Source organism: Xyrauchen texanus, chromosome 1, assembly GCF_025860055.1.
Source record: "Xyrauchen texanus isolate HMW12.3.18 chromosome 1, RBS_HiC_50CHRs, whole genome shotgun sequence".
In the NCBI taxonomy this organism is placed as follows: Eukaryota; Metazoa; Chordata; class Actinopteri; order Cypriniformes; family Catostomidae; genus Xyrauchen; species Xyrauchen texanus.
Window position 1 is genome coordinate 43,583,446 of NC_068276.1, and position 20,205 is coordinate 43,603,650.

Below are 20,205 nucleotides of genomic sequence, written 5' to 3' on the forward strand. Positions count from 1 at the left end.
ACAATATATTAATGAGTTGGACTGGATAGGGAAGGAAAAGCAGTGGCGAGCATATACATGGGAGCACCTTCAATCCTGTTTAACCCTCAGAAACCCTGCAATGTTTGTTTACAGTAATTAAACAATATATATATATATATATATATATATATATATATATATATATATATATATATAATTATTATTATTAAAATGGTTAATAAAAGTACACATTCAGTAGATGACACACAGAACTGTATCACAACAACAACTCAACAGTCACACAACAGTCACCTCAAAGCAAAATGTGATTACCACAAAAATAATTTTCCACTTTCACTCCTTTTCTTAAAAGAGCAAAAGCCTGGCTTACTCTGAGGCACTTACAATGGAAGTGAAAGGTGTCAATCCATAAACGTTAAAATACTCATTGTTTCAAAAGTATAGCCACAATACATAAACAATATGCATGTTAAAGCAATTGTACAGGTTCAATACAAGTTAAGCTCAATCGACAGCATATTCACTACCACAAAAAATTTATTTGACTTGCCACTCCTTTTCTTCAAAACTCTGGGTTACAGTGAGCCACTTACAATGGAAGTGAATGGGGGTCATTATTGAATGTTAAAATACTCAGTGTTTCAAAAGGATAGCCACAAGACATAAACAATATATTTTTGTGTCATAAAATCACTTACTAACCTTTTCTGTGTAAAGTTATAGCCAATTTAACAATGTCAACAAACCTTAAAACCCTAAAATGACTGTAAAAAATACAATTTAAAAAATGTACAGCTCAAATAATACATGAGTTTTAACAAAATAATTTATTAAATTATAAGCTTCATATTTCTGAATTTAAACCCTCCAAAAAGTTTTGCAGAAATCAACATTGTGCCACAAATGCTATTCGTGTTAACCCGGTATACAAAAAAAAAAAAAACACTTTCCGCTAGACTTCAATTGTTTACTGAAGTCAAACAAACTAACCCCATGACACAACATGCTTATATTTATAATTATTTGTATTGGCTTCCTAAAATACGTGGTCAAGGATAATAATAATCATCTTATTTTAATTTGTAATTGATCGTTATACTGTATACAATTTTCACTGCATAATTCCCATACTTCCATTTGTCTTGTTTCATAATTTAATGACAGAACAGTTCTTCTAAAATGTTTGTCCAAACTTTTGGATTGTAGTGTAAGCGTAGATCAGACATATTCCTTAACTTTGCAAACCACAGCAATTTAGTATTTGACCATGATAATCGATAAAACACAAGTAGTAAATGTAAAATGTAATTTAATTAATTAAACAGTACATTTTCAAAAATACTATCTGATTCTAAGATAATAAAATAACAGGTATCGATGTCAGACACCGTCAGCAGAGATGTTCCTTATTCCTGCATGTGTGAGAGGGTTCAGTTCCTGCCCTTCCGTAAAGCACAGCAGAGGGCAGAGGGTGCACAAGGAATCAGCCCATCCACACTAACTCTTTTTCCATTCCTAAGAGGCCTCTTTGATTCACTCATACGCACCTGCTCTAATCATCCCTATATCCCTTAAGAGTGCCTGTCTTTGCCCAACTGTGTTTGTGCGTGTGATGTGTGGTTTTAGATCATCAGTCTATTAATGATGATCCTTAAATAGGTAAACAGATGACTGTAGTATGATTAGATGACGGAATGCCTAGCAAAAGTCCATTCTGTCCTGAATTACTCCCTGATGTGTTTATTTATTTCACCATAAAGACTTTGATCATGCACACTAGACACCTAATTAGCACAGGGATGTGGACACATGCAAACATCATCTCAGAGCAGGTGAGAGAGATGGACAGATTGAGAGAAACATACTAAACACTCATGCCTTGTTTGCAAGTCCTATCTTCAGCTATTCTTTCAGTTTTTGGACTATAATAGAGTGGAGTGCAAAAAAGAAAAAATGTGGGCCCAGTTATCTTTCGATTTCTCCCCAAGCCCTGTGACGTGGTTAAGTGAGCCTCAACTGACCAGAAATGATTTGCCTCTGTCTGTTAAACACGTAATGGAGTCATTTAACTAGTCAAATTAGAAGCTGCAGAGATGCCGCATGCTTCATTACTGGGTTCCAATGGGCACCATTTTACATTTACTTCAGGAATGATTTCAGGGCAAATTAATGTTTTTTGCTTTTTTTTGTCTCACATAAATACCCCCCCAACACATAAAAGAGCAGCTCCCCCTACAGGTCACTGACCAAAACTGTCTGAAGCCAAAGTGAGGGGACATGCAGGGTACAGTGTGTAGAGTGGACAACAAGATAATAGCTTGTTATTATTCTATAATAAAGGTGATATCGTTTTATTTGTAATCTTATACTAACACTTTAAGCATTATGAAAAGCACTAATTGGTCAAAATCGTCATGATGAGAAATTTTGGAAACAGTGTGTAGTGACGTATTTTGATGTGGAGGACAGAGCTCTGGACCTCATTAGAGAAGGTTTGGTCATTTCTGATTACAGACGACACACAAGCCCACTCTGTCCTGCCCCAGTATTCAGTGTTTTTTGATGCATGTGGTGTCTTGTTCAATATTTGTCTTCCTGTGTATGGAGGCTGATCGGTGGGTGTTACCACAGACTCATTTGTCCAACACTGACACACTGTTTAAAATGGCTTTTGTGAGATTTTTTTGCCATGATATTTTGGTATGGGTTCGCTATCCGGACTTTATGTAATGAACACAAACACACCCAGACTGTTTATCTTCATCATGAACAAAGCAATTTTGTACATTGGATTCATTTTTCATTCTGTGTGCAGGTTGGGTAACATTTTTACTTCATCCATGTCGCAATACTGAATGAGCCGTAATGGAATTGTAATAAAATGGCTCTTTTTCTTCTGTCCTACTCACTTGATTGCCTTTCCACTCTTTCTGCCTTTTTCCGTCTATCTTACCATTTCAGCCATAAGGGCAATTAGATATTGACACACATACAGTAGTGCCGTGTGATTGACACACATAGCGGTGGGTTTTTGTGAAAAATAAAGACAGAGAGTGCCCCTCCTCACAGCCACTGTTGTGCTTGAAACTCTGTTGATATGGTTGCACCCAAACACAGTGTTTGATCCCTTCTCTAGGCTGGCAGACTTTGAGGGAAAGAGCTGCTGTTTGCTCTGTGATACACAGCCATATGCAAGTGTCATTTCAGTGGCCAACAAACAGCAACGTAGCTCTTTGTGCTGCCTGACTACGATAACCCCACCATGAACCCCACTTTCCATCACCGTACCTCACACACTTTAAATTGGCGCAACGTTCACCCTTCACAGTCTTGCGTATGCTCCTAAGATCTCTGCAACAAAGCTAACATGAGAAGGTGATGTTCAAATCTGATGATAGACCTTATATCAGCTACTGCTGAATTATTGACTGAAATGAAAGACTGTTATAGCATAGAATGAGCTCTGAACTCTGAAAGTGTTGCATGTGTACTGATTGTGTTCTCTTTATAACAAAAATGACAATTGCTAAAACATCTTCTGTAACATAATTTGTCATGGCACATGACTTAGCAGTACACCTTTTTTAAATAGTAAGATCATTTGTTTTTCAAAGAGTAGTCTATAAAAACAGCTGATTGTTAAGCATTTCCTCTCATCCAATCAGTTTTCCACTATTAAAACTAGACAAAGAGAAGTCAAGGAACCCTCCATCTCTCTGTCTGCCTTTGTGTCATTATTCCCCCATCTTTCTTTTTTTATGCCGTCTGCTATTTATTTATTGATCGTCAGACTGCCTGGTTATCTTTGCATGGTGGGCAGTTATAGATGAATGCACAAAGCTTTTCCATCTGAACAAGAGATCATTGTGTATCGCAGGTCCTCCCACGTTCTTTGGCATTTTCAATGGCGACGGGGAGGGGAGAGGGTCGAAATCGGAACAAACGCTGCCATTTCCTGTCATCCCTAAACTCTGGCCATTGAGTGGCTATGAAAACAAATGTGGGAGTGTTACTGATAACATAAAATATTATCCTGCTCCTGTTGTCAACCACTATTGTACCATTGAGAATAGCTATTACTGCAGAGACAGCCAGACTTGGGATTGTGTTTGACTATATATCAGGTGATGATGTACTGTAAAGAGTGAGTTTATACCATGGGTGGACATAACTGGGTCAAGGTTTTGATTTCTAACTTGATAAAGACACAAATAAACACTTGTCTCCAAGTTCTCAAGACTTCTCAGGTTCCTTGCTCTGATTATCAGGGTGTTATCTGAAGCGAGGAGTGTTAAGTATCATAAGCTGACAGTGACCTGTTTTTTAACATTATTTTATGTCTTAACTATATGAAGGAGTGTAACATAAACATATTGTGGAGTGTCACAATATCCCCTTATAGTGTCTTGAGTAACTAATTAAAGGTAGAAATGCTACTAACTTAACCACATTTTCACTGTAAACTATAAGGTAAATCTTATTTTCTTCTAAAAAACAAAACAAAACAACATTTTTATTTCTTAAATAAAGACAATAAAATAAAATTAAATCAAATATATTTTTTCAGCATGCATGGTAAGTTTAACAAAATAAATTTTTTCCCATCTTTTATATTTATTTATTTTTATTTACTTTAGCATTTTTAAATTATGTTTACGTAGTGGTGTGGTGGTGGCGTAGTGGGCTAAAGCACATAACTGGTCATCAGAAGGTTGCTGGTTCGATCCCCACAGCCACCACTATTGTGTCCTTGAGCAAGACACTTAACTCCATGTTGCTCCAGGGGGGATTGTCCCTGTAATAAATGCACTGCAAGTCGCTTTGGATAAAAGCATCTGCCAAATGCATAAATGTAAATGTATATAGTGCTGCTTTAGTTATATAAGAGCTAATTTAGTTATATATACTTAAATGATGTAGTTAGCTACTTTTTATTAGAAGCTTTTATTGTAACTCTATTCTTCTATTTTCTATTCTTCTAACTTAGGTTTAAAAGAGTAAATTTATTGCAATTCAACTACTTTAAATTATGAGTAGATTGCTGCTTGGATATCTGCTGCTTGGTTTTACAGTACTGTAGCTTCCCCAACACTGGTCCTGTGATTTAGGAAGTTTCTAAGTTAATTGAGCAGGTGCAAAACTAAAGAAGTCATTCATTTAGTGTGAATACAGTGAGTTTGGTAAAGTGTTGTTATCATTTGAGCATGTGGTGTGCAGTTAAGTTGAAGACTCTGACAGATTGTGTGTTGGAGTGAGCCGTGTCAGCAGGAAGGGTTACAGCTTGGACACACCAACACATCCAGAAGGTTCTCCACAGGACTCTGACGGACGGAAAATGCTGGAATAGATTTCCAGTGTTCCAGCGGACCTCAGAGACCAAACGAAGAAGCAGGAGTTGGGGTGGGGCGATAGAGGGGTAATGACATTTCTCTGACAGGGGTGCAGAGTGATATTCTGAGTTTAATCTCTCATCCAGTCACTGGTAGTGGGTGGGTCCAGGGCCAGACTCAATGGTTCCCACAATCCAGCTTTCTGAAAAGATTCATAATTACTCTTAAGAAGGTTATAGTGTCAAATGAATGCCTGAAGGAACAATAGACCTTATTATGCTCGCTTATCAGCATCTGTGTGTGTGTGTGTGTGTGTGTGTGTGTGTGTGTGTGTGTGTGTGTTTGTGTGTATGAATGTTCATGTGTATATTGGTCATCTAATGCTATTTATTCAGGAAGAGATATGCACAATAGATGATGGGAAAGCAAAATAAAAAATGATAGTTTTAACCAGCCTTCAAAGAGCTCTTGTGTTTATTTAGGGTCTCTGCGCTGTTCTTGACAATCATGTTTAAAAAAAAAAAATTTGTTAGTAGTGCAGTAGAGTTCACTATACTACACAAGAGGCGCTCTCTCTCACACACTTACACACAAACATGCACGTCTAAAAGTCGAGAGAAGTCTTCTTATTGGAAAATCTTTCAATAAATCAATGTGACTTTAAACACATTTCCCCCGTGACACCCCTGACCTGATAAGAACTCCACTAATCTCTTTTGAGGCTGTCAGAGTGCTTTGAACAAAATCTAGTTTGCATCTATCAGCAAGGTTATTTGTCAATGACTTATAATCCTAGGTAAATTTCACTGGTTTTATATTAGAGGCGGCTAATGGTTCTCATGTCTGAAGTTTCTCAGGCTTGGGAAAAAGGAGGAGACCAAAGTGGAACAAAAAGAATGTTATGGATCTGCCTGCCAAAAACAATGGGAGCACAGAAAAGTGTGGAAAGGCGGGTAATTGTTGCAATTTTACTGAAATTTAAAACAGAAAGTGTCTTCATTGGTCCCCGTTTTGGCTTTTTTTTTTTCTTTATATATTTTGATTATTATTATTTATGTTTTTGTCATTATGGGTTTCAATTGCCCGCCTTTTATGTGTGCAGTTGATTTGTCTCTTGAGAAAATGTGCAGTGTATCGTTCCTGCAAAGGCAGGGAGCAATCTGCAGCAAGTCTAGGCCTACTGAGTAATTTATGAAGTCTCAATTAGAGAAGCACACAACGTAATGATTCTCAAAAGCGCTTTGTCCAGCACATGGTGTATTAGACATTGTCCACGCTTATTAGACTTGCCTCCCAAACTTCATAAACAGCATTCTCATATGAATAATTAATAATGCATTTGAGAGACTTGCTGTTCCTTGACTGCCCATGGAAGCTGCTGTTTAGGTGGAAATAGAGTAAAAAGCATTTGTAATTGATAAAATTGTGATATCTAAACAGAAGAGGTCTTTAAGAGCATGAAGAGCATTTCTAGAAGAGAAAGTGCTGTTTTCCCCCTTAAATGTTTCTAAATAGGCATATTCTTGTTTCCATGGGAAAGCGCTTTCATATCTGCCAACTCATGCTTGGTCTTTAGAGAATGTTTGATCTACTATTGTTTACAGGTTGTGTCAAAACTAAAAAGCCTCGCTTTAAGTGCTTACACTGCACGTAAATAATTTGACATTTCATATTCATCAAAGCTTTGTGCTAGCAAACAAATAAAATGTTAACAAAGGTTTCATTTCTAGTGTGCACATAACCATGGATCTTTTAATGATCTCAGGTGTATTTTTTTCATTGAATTCCAATGATTATCTATCTTAGATGGAAATAACTGGCTTTCTATGTCATTCTGATGTCACTCTTGTTTGAATATTTTAACGTTATCTTTTGGTTGGCATGATTAGGCTTGTGTGTGAGGGAAATGCATTACTGTTTATTAGAGACATGAGAGACCTGTCGAAACCAATACACTTCATCACACACTCTCACTATTACCTTTGTGCATGTGTATAACATGAAGCTAGCTCTTTATTTATCCATACACCATAACCAGTATATTCTCAGTGCTTTGTAATATGCGGTAGAATTGTGTATGGATCCACTCTCCCATACTGAGGCTGTAAATCAAGGCTCAATATAAGAAGGAAAGTTCTCATATCCAGGGTTTTTCACTACCAAAGCATAGTTTAAATTCCTGGCTTAAGAAAGTCCAGGGTGTCACTACACAAGACCAAGTAATCAATTACAGGCTACAAAGAGAACAAACAGATGCTAGAAAAGCTTGATAGTGATGTTTAAGTATTTATTTATATATTTGGACATCTTGGAATCACATTGTCCTTCTATCAGTGCTGCAGAGTCTTTTAAGAAATCAATACTTTCCTATATAAAGCTGAGAGTGACCATAAAAATCTATCTATTGTATGTAGTATATCTGAAACCAATTTTCATAGATCTTCTAGTGATTTCTAAATACATGTATAGTGGTGTGTTTGTCTGAGAACACATTCCGTGAGTTTGCATCTTTTTGACTAGACTTAAAAAAAATAAAAAAATAAAAATTTTAATTGTCATCATCAAACTCCATGGAACACCAAATAAATATTTTGGCATAAATGTCAACCTCAGTTGCCATTCACTTTCATTGTATGGAAAAACGATGCATTGAAAGTGAATGGTGAAATGAATTTGTAACATCAAGAGGGTGAATAAATTATGGCAGAATTAAATTTTTTAGTGAAATAACACTTTAATAATAATAAATAAACACACACACACACACACACACACACACACACACACACACACACACACACACACACACACACACACCAAGAAACAGGTTAATCTAAGCAATTCCCTGCTTCACACCCCTCCCAAACAAATGTGACTTCTCCAAGACCAATCACATCTCTTTAACACAGGAAATGGCTTTCACCAACCCTATAGTCCCACAATCAAATTCCCATATATTACAATCACCTGAGAGTAGAACCTCTCATCCGTCTGACAGTGAAACTGCAAATCTTGTTGTCCTAAATCTTTCTCTCTTTAACTTGCGCTCTACTGTAGCTCTTCTCAAACCAAATGCACACCTCTTGGCCCCACTGAAGAAACATCTGCGTGGAACGCGGGGCAGAGGGGCTGTCTTGGCCGCCGTTCCTGCACATATGCAGAAAAATAGAAATGTAAATAAGAGGAGATTCATAAATACTGCTGTCTTAATTGAGACCCAGTAAGAGTAAGTAGCAGATGTTAGAGTAGGAACTGTTGAATCATTAGAGACCAGTGGGGAAGCAGGAGAAATCATAAAAAAACACACACAAAAAACTCATGAGCCAGGTGCTTGTGATTTTCCTGCACTGCAATCCATGAAATATGAGTGTGAGTGGATACACATGCAAAGAAGTTTGTGTGTGTGTGTGTGTGTGTGTGTGTGTGTGTGTGTGTGTTATGTATGGATTAGGAATAATTCCCATCCTCTTTTTGTATTCCAAAACAAACAAAAAGAACCACAAATGTGGAGAAAAATAGGAACGACAACTTACTCCAGAGGTGCCTGGAGTCACAATTCTGATCTGAGTGTGAGAATAAAGAGCTGTTAAGACAGAACTATCAGTGCTTTAGCTGTGAAACACTCTCTTTCTCTTATCTCAGTCCAAACTCTAAAACGAACACAGGGAGATGCAAACCTAGTTTCTATCACATGTCACAAGCAGCAAAAGCAAAAGCCTGTCAGCCTACATTCCCACTTAAAACATCTAAATCTCTTCTCTTCTCTTCCGCTCGCTTTCTTCTCTTACGCTGTTGCTTGATCTAAGGAGAGTATGTACTAGCTGCTCTCTTGTGTGGGACCACTCTCATGATTTGCTTCCCCCCTGGAAAACGCGGTGTGTGGATGTCAGGTTTTCTCTGATAGCTGCTGTGTTGGGACTGCTGGAAAAGCAGAGAGAAGGTGGCACTGACAGGTCCCGCCGAGCAGGATAAAAGGGCTTTTTCAGTTTCGACATTCTCTCTCTCCCTCTTTCTCTCCTTTACTCTATTCATTCTCTCTATTCCACAACATTTAAAGTGACTGACAGCATGGCACTAAAGGGACTTCGTCTGGAGCTGTCTGACTGACTCAGACACAGCTTTCGGTGGTGCGTTCCCTCAGCTGAGCGCTGTGACGCTACACAAAATTAGTACGTGAGAGAGGCGTGTTGCTCGAATAATAGCAGCGTTAGCTCTGGGGATCCCGACAACTCTAGATTAGGATTCACAATTAATATAACACATACACGAGATGGAGTGAGAGAGAAATGCTGAATACAATCTAGGCTGCGAAGATCCTATAGGAACAACTCAGACACTGAAAGTTTATGAATGAGACTGCTGTGTCTGTCGGTCGGCCTTGTGATGAGCTTAACTTTTCAAATTGTTGTTGGTGTTTGTTTCATCGTATGTATGTTGTGTCCAATGGAGGCAGCAAAGCAACAAAGGCATGCGTTTTATTGAAATGTGGAGCGTGGCTAACTTCACGGTCATCTGTGTGTGAGTGAGTCTGGCCTATTTAAGCAAGTCCTGCAAAATAAAAAGCATGATTCATTCTCAAATAATCCTGATGATCAAAAAGTGACCTCATGTCTTCCTGTTGTCAAACAAAGATTCTTTTTTTATAAAAAGCACGAAAGGGGGTGCGGACCCAAAGTGCAGGATTTAGAGCAACACAAACCCCGAATCTCATCAGAGAGAAATCTGAAGCACACACATTTAAGAGAAACAGACAATGACAATGTTTAACAGCAGCCCTGCCTCGACCTTGTTAGTGGGGCACCCTGGTAATCTGCGCTTAATGATTTTTCTCTATTCTCCCTCGCCCTCCTTCACCTCTCTCTCTCTATCTCTGTCATTTTTCCTCCTTTTCCTTTTTCTCTTTTACATTAGACCACAGCTTGTGCTTGAACCGCAGAGTGTCACTGTCATTTAAGATGCAGCCCTTAAGTTTTTTTCCTCCTTACATTCCGATGCCATTATGTTACATTGTTGCAGTATAAAGAGTGGTATTATGTTCCAGCAGTAAAGGGCACAAGTGGACTAAGTTTTTATCTGCTGAACGAATCAATCAGGATTATGTCAGTTGAAAAGAATCACAGACAGCAGTCGCCAGCAGACAAGGCTTGTGTGTTTTGTGCATTTAGGGGGGATAAATATATGTATGAGAAAAATGCATGTGTTATTGAATACTATAGGTTGTTGAGTGAAGTGTCATTTCTACTACAAGAGCTCTGTTTTATTTTACACTGTTCTCTCACAGTCAGTGGATTCTGTTGACACTAATTATCATTTCAGCAGAAATGATTAGGAGATCAAATGGAGATTGAATGCCATTTCCTTCCATTAATGCGGGGGGTTTAGTGCGGCTGTCATACCGTAGCCATCGCCAGGCCTGTGGGAAAAAGAGTGAGGGTAAAATGGGAAGAGGCTTAGAGAGGAGACCAGGGTGGGGCTTGGCAGAGGGGTGCAAGGGAATATTCATAACAATAGCACACACACACATACAGCAAGAGAGAGAAATGACCTCTGGAGAGATTGAAAGATCTCTGAGAAACTGCATAACAAGAAATCAGAGATAGAAAAAGTCCTTCAAATAGTTTGGTGTCATGATTAAAAATGAAAACATCTGCGGATGGTGTATGGACATGTTTCCTTATTTATTTAGCAGCACTGTTGGTCTGTACTCACTAGCTCAAGTGTCGAAGTGGAGGTCATGGCCTGAGGGCCACCCCCACAACCTGCTAGTGAATGAGCACACAAGTGAAGAGACATTAGTAATGTGTGCAGCAAGAAAAGAGCCCATTTGTTTGTTGAACTAGTCTGACAAATTGTTCTTTTGAATCCACAGCATCAAGCTGTCGGTAGCTTTGACACATCCGAGCGCACAAGCAGATTTTTATTTTGCAATGGTGCAACATTTTAGATATTGTTTAAATATCCTCTCTTCGCTTTGCTTGAAATGGATGATGGAAAAATTCCAAGTGCTGCACAGCCATTTATATTGTATTTATGTATTGCAAAAAAAAGGTAATAGATCAAGCACATTCCATTATCCCCTTATAAGATCATTAGCAAATATAATTAGATATGAAAAGAAAGTAATTTGGGTTAGAGAGGGAGAAAAGCGCTATCAGGCACAGAAGACAGATTGCAACATCAGTGTTTGGCTTTAAATTGCTCAGTGGAGGTAGTATCAGTTTGAGAATCTCTGCCCCAGAAATACACAGTGAGTCAGAGAGCAAGACACGTCCATTTTCTCTGGAAGAGCACTTTTGATTGGAGAGCTACTGTCACTTTTCTTTGTCTTGAAGGTGCCAGAACTGTTCTAGTTTGATTTGAGTCTGGTTGCACTATAACTATGCTTTGCATTACTGGATCATTGCAGCAGCAATGGAAGTTACATGCAAAATCTTACACAATTATGCTTAAAAAAAAAAAAATTAAATCCAATGCGTAAGGTCATGTAAAGAGCCTGCAAGCGCACTGCTTAAATGCACCTATGCGCTAGGGTAAAAATAACCAGCGCTACATGCTCAAATGGTTTGCTGTTTATGATAAACACAATTTTATGCATCTGTTGTTGAATTAATAGTCAATAATAGACTGTACCATAGACTGTATATTGATACTGAGATAAACCTGTCATTTTAAAGAGAAACGATATTGGATCTGATCATCTGTCATTTATCCAATTCTAATCAAACCCATAGCTGAATTTGTCTGCAGTATGAGATGTAAAAGTAATGTAGTGTAGTGTTTAAAACTATTTATAAATAAAACTATTAATAATATAAATTGTAAATACACATAGGGCTTCATACATGCATTAAGCAATTGTCAGCATAAATAACCCTTTTGTGCAAAAAGGGTTATTTTTTATGTAAATCTTTGTAAATAGAACCTTTTGGGCATAAAGCATTCTTTGGAGTGGAGTAAAGAACCCTAGGGTTCTATAAAGAACCGCAAAGCACCTTTTTTTCCCTAAGAGTGTATATAGAACACAAATAGCTTTTCTATCTTTTTGCACTTGTATTCCATTGCTTTGCATCCCCCTGTCAACTAAGGCAAGTTTACATGATGCCTAGATGTTCGGCAGAGTAACAAACACACTATTTGTTTTACCTCTCACAGTCCTCCTTTCTAAACGTAATAGAGAATTTCCTCACGGGTAAACATGAAAACAGCAGAGGACTTTTTCAAGTGTGCAAAATGTATACGTTTGTCTGCTCTTTGTGCTCCTCTGTATGACCATGTGCTTATCTACATGCAATCTGAACCCACACAACCAGCAAATGTACAATTCTGCCGTTTCTCCCAGAAACACTGGGTTTCTTTTACGCTTTGAGAGAGAGGAGGAGGGGTGGTGTGCGAGGATTCTTCTAGTCTTTGCGAATCACTACAAATGGTATTCATAAACATCCTGTATTCATTAAAACCTTCTAAAAATATGATGTGGGTGCACTTCCTTGTGTTCAGTCTGCTTTATGTGTTTGTATGTGTGTGTGTGTGTGTGTGTGTGTGTGTGTGTGTGTGTGTGTGTGTGTGTGTGTGTGTGTGTGTGTGTATTCACGAACTGACTCGTATTTACATATTTATAAAGACTGGGCTGTACAATGAGGTCTACCTTTGCCAAAATAAACTCTTTTCCAGCCGCACCGGATGCCTGGGAGAGAACAAAGCCACACTCCATGGCAGAGTGTGTGTTTTGTATTTGTGTTCAGCAGGAGAGGGTGAACCACATCACTTACATCTATACTTCATTAATATCGAAAAAACAGACTTTTGGACTAACGAGAAAATCTGAGCTGAAGTCTTCCTTTAAACAGAGGATATTACAAATGGACAAACCACTCTGTTACTACATGATGTGGTAAAAATATCAGTCAAAGCAGTCAGACACCATGTGCTATATAAATGTTCCCTATTCATTTCCATAATGCATGTTCTACCTTATCTGGTTGCTTAAACATGTATTGAAAAGTTAAGAAATTCATATCCTCAAATTTTCCTCCAATTAAACGGTCCCTGTTCTTGAGAAACCTAAAACGAAGAGGCCTTTGAAACACAAATATACACTAAGTAGATTGCATAGTAAAAATAGAATACATGGGGGAGGCCACGGTGTAATGTAGCACTGTTATTTAGATAGGAGTGCTCTTTGGTTCTGGAAAAATATGAAGCAGTGTTGAATCCAGACAGCCCTGCTTGTCCCCAAGTGTACTGGCCCTTGTTAACTGAGCTTGCTCCCAGACTTGTGCTGAGCTATTGTTCTGTCTGCCTTTTCATTTAGCCATTCTGTTAAGCATGACACATGTATTAACATAAGATGGATCCTGGAGCTATGTGTCCTCTTGCCATATGTCTTGTATTACTTTCCAGGGCCCTCTTTCTTCTCACATTATGAGTGTATTATCAGTCTTTAACAGTAGAGGGCACCACATTCTCTCTCTCTCTCTCTCTCTCTCTCTCTCTCTCTCTCTCTCTCTCTCTCCTTTTTTTTTTTGTCTTGGAAACTTCTCTTTTGAAAGCGCTCTCATTTCCATTGCAATATAAATATAAATTTACATCTCCATCTCCAGTAGCATCTCAGCTGATAAATGATTTGACATGATAAGTAATCATGTTGTTTATGCAAAAATAATTTAGCTCTTCTATTTGGTTAGGAAATTATGGCAAGGAAAACAAATGCTTGGACAAACAAAGAAACAATTTAAACTATGGTGTGAAAAGAGAGAGAAAATAGAATAATAATAATATAATTTGACAGCTTGGAGTGTGATGATGATTTCTAGGGTAGCAAAATAATTAAGTAATCACTCTACACATGCAAAGGGAGAATGCTAAATTAAACAGAGGTGGGGAAGTTGTGAGGATCCTAAAGTTGGTGCGTTAGTCTCCAGATCGCAGTGGCAGTTGTTTGGGGAAAAGAAATGGTGACCTTAAATAATAACATTACAGGTGGCATAGATAATGAAGAGTGAAAATCAAATATAGGGCGGAATCTGTAACTCCTTACCAAAATCATTCTTTAAAAAGAAGTCATGAAGAGCACTGGCCCATGGGAGACCAAGCGTTTTTAAAACCTGAGAACATAATGTATTATCATTATGGTTATTACTATCCTAATTTCCTCATGGACACACATAAACACACACACACACACACACACACAAATGCGAGCAGACAGCTGCTGTCTGCATGACCATTGCATATTCTCAAAAACACAGCCAATCACTTCATATTTGATAAATAACAAGCACTTCATCTGTGGATTGACATAAAACATCAGAAGGTTAAAGGAAAATGAGATTGTGGTTTGAGTTTGGACGGATGACTGATTTTGCGGCTTGTACTGCCATCTCCTGGACAAAGTGTGTACTGCGCCTTTAAGACGGGACGGTGTATAAAAACCAATGGCCCCGCTTTTCATAGCCTGCTTAAGTTTCTTGTTATTTTTTAAATAATGTTTTCATATAAATATTAATTCAAATATTTTTTTATAAAAATGTCTGAAAGATATGAGCAGTGGCATTTGTCTTCTTAAAAAAGAACTGCATGAGCATTTTAATTTGTTTGTGAATTCATGCGAGGATATAAGTGTGAAATAGTATCATTAATCAGCAGAGTTCTGGTTGTTGTTAGTGTGCCCTTCACCACATCTGATTTAATATCAGAATCTGAGAAGGCAAAAGTGGTTAATTAATTTTTTCTGTATCAGGAATTTCAGAAGCGTATGACATCCGAGTATGTTAAAAGAAGTGCACAACTTGAGATTCTGCGCATAATGCAAATCGAGTGGGCGTAAACATTATTGCTCTTTGGCAAATCTAAATGTTTTATTCTGTTATTAGCGGGCAACTGACTCGTTTCATTTTCATAACATTTCTTGTGAGAGCACACTCAAATAAATGCATGTTTTAATTTCATTTTGTCATTTTCATGGAGGCACTTTAAAAGAACACGACTTGGAAATGCACTCTGTAGATTTTATTGCCAAATAATCTTAGGTTGTAGAGGGAATTAAACAACACTTATATTATTTAGTTCAAACAGCAATAGCATGACAAGCATTTTCACCGGATTCAAACATCAGCAGTAATTGCACAAGTGTAATGCTCACAGAGTTATTGCCTTTATATTAGAAAACTTGCTTGGAAGAAGTCTGAAACTATTCAAATTACACTACTCCCATAACTTTTTTTTTAAATATAAATTATGAAGAGAAACACTTTCCTTAGTGCCATTAGAGATTAGCTGTTCATTGAAAAAGAGAAAAGTTAATAGTCAACATTTAAATACACACACATCCTTGATGGAGGCATTACAGTGACACCCTACTTCTTTTGAAATGCATACTGCCTCTTAATATCCCTCATAATAAGTGTTGCTTTGTAATCATAATTGAGTGAGCAAAAACACTTTTTAATGTATTATGACTGTGTAGTGCATTAAAACAAAATTGTACTTGCTTGCCTTTAAGCATTATTGTTCAGAAGTTTTTTTTTACCCAATGACATCATAGAATGTACATTTTGGAAACACTTTATCAGACTTAAATGAACATCCCTGGATAAGTTAAACTAAGTTTAGGTGGGGTTGGGTTGGGTACAGAAAAGCACTTACAATGGAAGTGAATGGGGCCAATCCATAAACTTTACTATACTGTTTTAAAAGTATTGCCACAAGACGTAAACAGAATGCACGTTAACATGATTTCAATGTGATAGAATAAATTACTAAACATTTCTGTGAAAAGTTATTTCCAATTTTACAACTTTGTTGCAATGGGGATGTAACGCTGTAAATCCTATTTCAGAAACAACCACAAACATTGTGATTTAAACAATTTTACTGCTCAGATAATACACACGTTTTAACAGAAGAATTAATTGATTATATAATTATAAGCTTCACATTTCTGCTCTTAAATATTCCAAAAATTGGTCCCATTCACTTCCATTGTAAGAGCCTCACTGTGACCTCGATTTTTGCTTGTTTTTTTTTTGTTTTTTTTTAAGAAAAGGTAGGATGTGTTTATATGCATTTTTTGTGGTAATCAACATTATGCCACAAATGCTGTCGATTGAGCTTAACTTGTATTGAACCCAGAATATTCCTATTAGAGAAGTGTCTTGTGATCAGTATTCTGAGAATCAATATGAATGGTCATTGTCATTACCTAATCATGAGAGTTCTTTAACCTTCATGCATCCTTAAAGTGTTTCCAAAATATGAGATTTTAAAATAAATGTAAAAAAATTCGCTTTTGTTTCTTATCACAATTGTATGTGATAATTTGTGTGAAAAGAGAGAGAGAGAGAGAGAGAGAGAGAGAGAGAGAGAGAGCAAGGGAGGGCGCAGGCAGTGGTGTTAATCTACGTTTGTTCTCTTAACTGTAGTTCATCTGTGGGCGGAGGAAGAGGCTTCCCGAAGGTTTGATCCTGCTCTTACCCCTGAACATAGCCTAACTGACACAGAGATGCAGGACTAATCAGAAACTAACATCACCCCCACCCCCCCTACTGGACTGAATGGCCAAGAGCAGGTGATGGAAAAAGAGGAAGAGGAAAATGAAGGACATTATGATATCAAAAGCATTATTTAACAAAAAAGACTTCAAGAGAGAGAAAAAAGACTAATAAATTAGTTGAGCATAAAATGGACAGCTCAGATGGTTTCCTACACAGACATTCTCGCTGGATGAAGTAAAGAAAATCTGTTGATGTTTAGCGAGCTGGAAACATGGAGAGAAAAAAAAAAAGATTTTTGCTTCCTGTGTTTTATGTGTCTTGAATCCTCCCTTGTGTAGCTGAGAAATACTTTCTGTGGTTTTTAATTGCTTTTTTTGACTTCGATATAGTGAGGAAACTTTTTAGTGATTGTCCCTCAGAGCAACGTATTCCTTGAACCAAGATGCCGGCCAGACACAGTTGCCAGTCTCAGACTGAGAAAATCAACAGACTTCCCTGTCTCTTGGACAAAACAAAAACATGGAACTCTCTCAGTGTTTCTCACTGCCTACTGAAACTTCACCATTGTTATTTCCTAGATACTCCCCAACAGTTCTGCCACAGCTTCATCTCTGGGCATTTGAACCAATCCACCACACGTTTGGAGACCAAGCACACTCTTATTAAAAACTAATTTGCAATCATCACACTTTCAGCAGCTGTCAGTGCCAGGACGTCAAAGCAGAAGAATGACAATCCAGTACTTTCAGGAAATGAGAACATGGCCCTCAGTAAGGACCTACTGCATCAACAGCATCTAAAAAGGGAAGCTAAGCTTACTGTCGCTATGCCTTTTTCTTTGAAGACCGGCTCCATGATATCACAACATGCATCCATGTTTGCTCTCCTGATGAGTTTGTAAGTGACTTGCGTGTAGACGTTCAGAGCTGAACTCCAGAGAAAGAGGGCACTGTAGCAAAGACAAAAAACAGCCGAGGTGACAGGAAGAACTAGTTTACACCGAGCGTGTCGGATGAAACAACATGAGCCAAGGAGACTGCATCCGTAAAGCCTGCAAAAATCAAACAGAAATGAGGCCCTTAACCCCACATACTTTGATCTCAGTCTTGCTCACTTCAAGTATTCTGGATATGAGATTGTGTTTGTAATATACTGCCACCGATCAGTGTTGCAAAGTGTTACTGACTACTGAAATGGTTTGATGTATTCACTTATTAAAGAAAATGACAAAAAAAAAAAAAAAATTTAATGAAAAAAGAAACATGCAAACAAGAATCAAATATTGTCTAGCCATAGATACAGTCATGAGTTGTTGCATTTACAAAGCTAGCTGTTTTAAAGTGTAGCTATTAGATTGGAGTTTTCTTCTCTAGTACTGTAATTTTTGCCTTTCACCTTTGTTAAATACGAATAGCATTAAAAAGAAAAGATTTAAAGAAAGATTGACAATCTTCTTCTGTTGCTGCAAGCATATAAATCCATACAGTATATATACACATGCCTCATGCAAGCAAATACAAACTGAGTTTTCTCCCCTGAAGTATTTTGCACTGTGATAGTAAATGAACAACCAGTCTATACATTACAGAGATCGCTAATCAAAAATGAAGGTGTGTGTGCGTGCGTGTGCGTGTTTGTGCGTCCCTTGACATTGTGAACTGGTATTCTCTTTATTCTTTTGTGAACTCTGTTGATTTGGTCCGTGTAGTTCCAACAGTCTCATTTTACGATGGTCATCTCTGTTGCTTTAATTACAAACTCAATGAACTTCCCTGTTTAGTCATAGTGTATGGATTCCACAGTGTGGTGAAGGAGTCTAAGTTTTTCTATTCAATATTAAAATATATTCTTTAGTTTTCCTCACTGCAAAACACATCTCTAAAAAATGTTTAATGAACTAGTTTTCAAGAGAACTAGTAAAGGCTACATATGGTAAAGGAATGTGACGGGGAGGGTCAGTAATAGGACATATATTGACCAATCCCTATATACACTGGTTATAGATAAGCACACCTCTGGCTCCCCTCTTTTGTGTAGTATAACTGAGCATCTATCTCTCTTTCAGTCTTACTGAACTAATATATGAGCATTCCACACCTCTGAGCTGTCTTGTGGACTGTATGACATACATTTGGTTGCTGTACCCTCATGGCAGATGCTTTGTTTTGTAACTACTGAACTGTACTTATAATGAGAAATAAAATGTATTCAAACTATGAAACGATGGAGTGATCAACTGAGCATTTTGTGCTATTTGAGCAGAAGCCCAATATTTCAAATGGTTTTAAAACAAGCTGAGTGTAAACATGTATAAATGGAAAGTTCATCCCAGAAGGAATGTTCTGTCATTAATTAATCACCCTTGTGTTGTTCCAAACCTGTATGACTTTCTTGCTTCTATGGAACACAAAAGGAGATGTTAGACTCACCATTCACTTCATTGCTTTTTATCCATAAAATGAAGGTGAATAGAGACTGAGACAAACATTATGCCTAACTCTCCTTTTGTGTTACACAGATTTAGATCTACATGAGGGTGAGCAAGTGCTGACAGATTTTTTTTTGGAGGGGAGAACTATCCCTTTAATGTTGAGGGAATTGATTTTAAAGGACCTTGTATGATTTTGTATGTAACATGTTGCAAAAAAAGTTGCAATAAATAAACAAATAAAAATCCTATTTTTTTTATTTGGTACCTTTGTCTTGTTTTGCAGGGGGAAAAAATAATTAACATTAATTAAAAAATTACCTTTGAAACAAAATAGAATAAGCTTTTACTTGTTGTCAGAAAATGTTTGCACATTTTGTATATTATTCAAGAATTAGCGTTGCCATTTTTAAGGCTTAAAACAAGTAAAGCCATTTTGCAAGTGGGTTGGGAATAATGCTTTTACTTTATGTTCAAGACCCATTCAAGTCTTTAAGGGAAAGTTCACCCAAAAATGTAAAATTATCTAATGGTTTACTCACCCTCTTGGCACACTAGATGACTTTCTTCTGCAGAACACAAATTGTAGAAGAATATTTCAGTTCTGTAGGTCCTCACAATGCAGATTTTGTCCAAAATTAGTTAAATTAATGTGTTCATACACAATATGATAGTTTTGGGTAATTTTTTATCATTAATTTTCCTCCCTGCCCAGTAGGGGGTGAAATACATTATGAATGTGAATCCTCAAAAACAGAAGGAGAAAGTGAACATTAAGGAAAAGGGACTTACATATTTATCTGTTTCTCACCCTCACCTATCATATCCCTTCAGAAGTTATGGATTTAACCATATCAGAGTCCTGTGGTGTACTTTAATTTTGGCCTTATATGGCACGCATTCACTTGCATTGTAAGGACCTGCAGAGCTGAGATATTCTTCAAAAAAAATCATCATTTGGGTTCTGCAGAAG

General features: G+C 37.4%; 1 protein-coding gene across 5 annotated transcripts in view; it reads left to right on the plus strand.

The window, feature by feature from the left end:
• LOC127651699 (zinc finger protein 536-like) overlaps window positions 1-20,205 on the plus strand; it is a 217,589-nt gene that overhangs the window by 182,884 nt on the left and 14,500 nt on the right. Inside the window, exon 7 of one of the 5 annotated variants that reach the window (XM_052137688.1) lies at window positions 16,733-19,307. The exons of the other annotated variants lie outside the window; for them this stretch is intronic. Within the exon in view, the coding sequence (XP_051993648.1) occupies window positions 16,733-16,824 (92 nt within the window). The 3' untranslated portion in view covers window positions 16,825-19,307. Of the gene's footprint in view, window positions 1-16,732; window positions 19,308-20,205 lie in introns of those variants that run through there. 5 annotated transcript variants of the gene reach the window in all.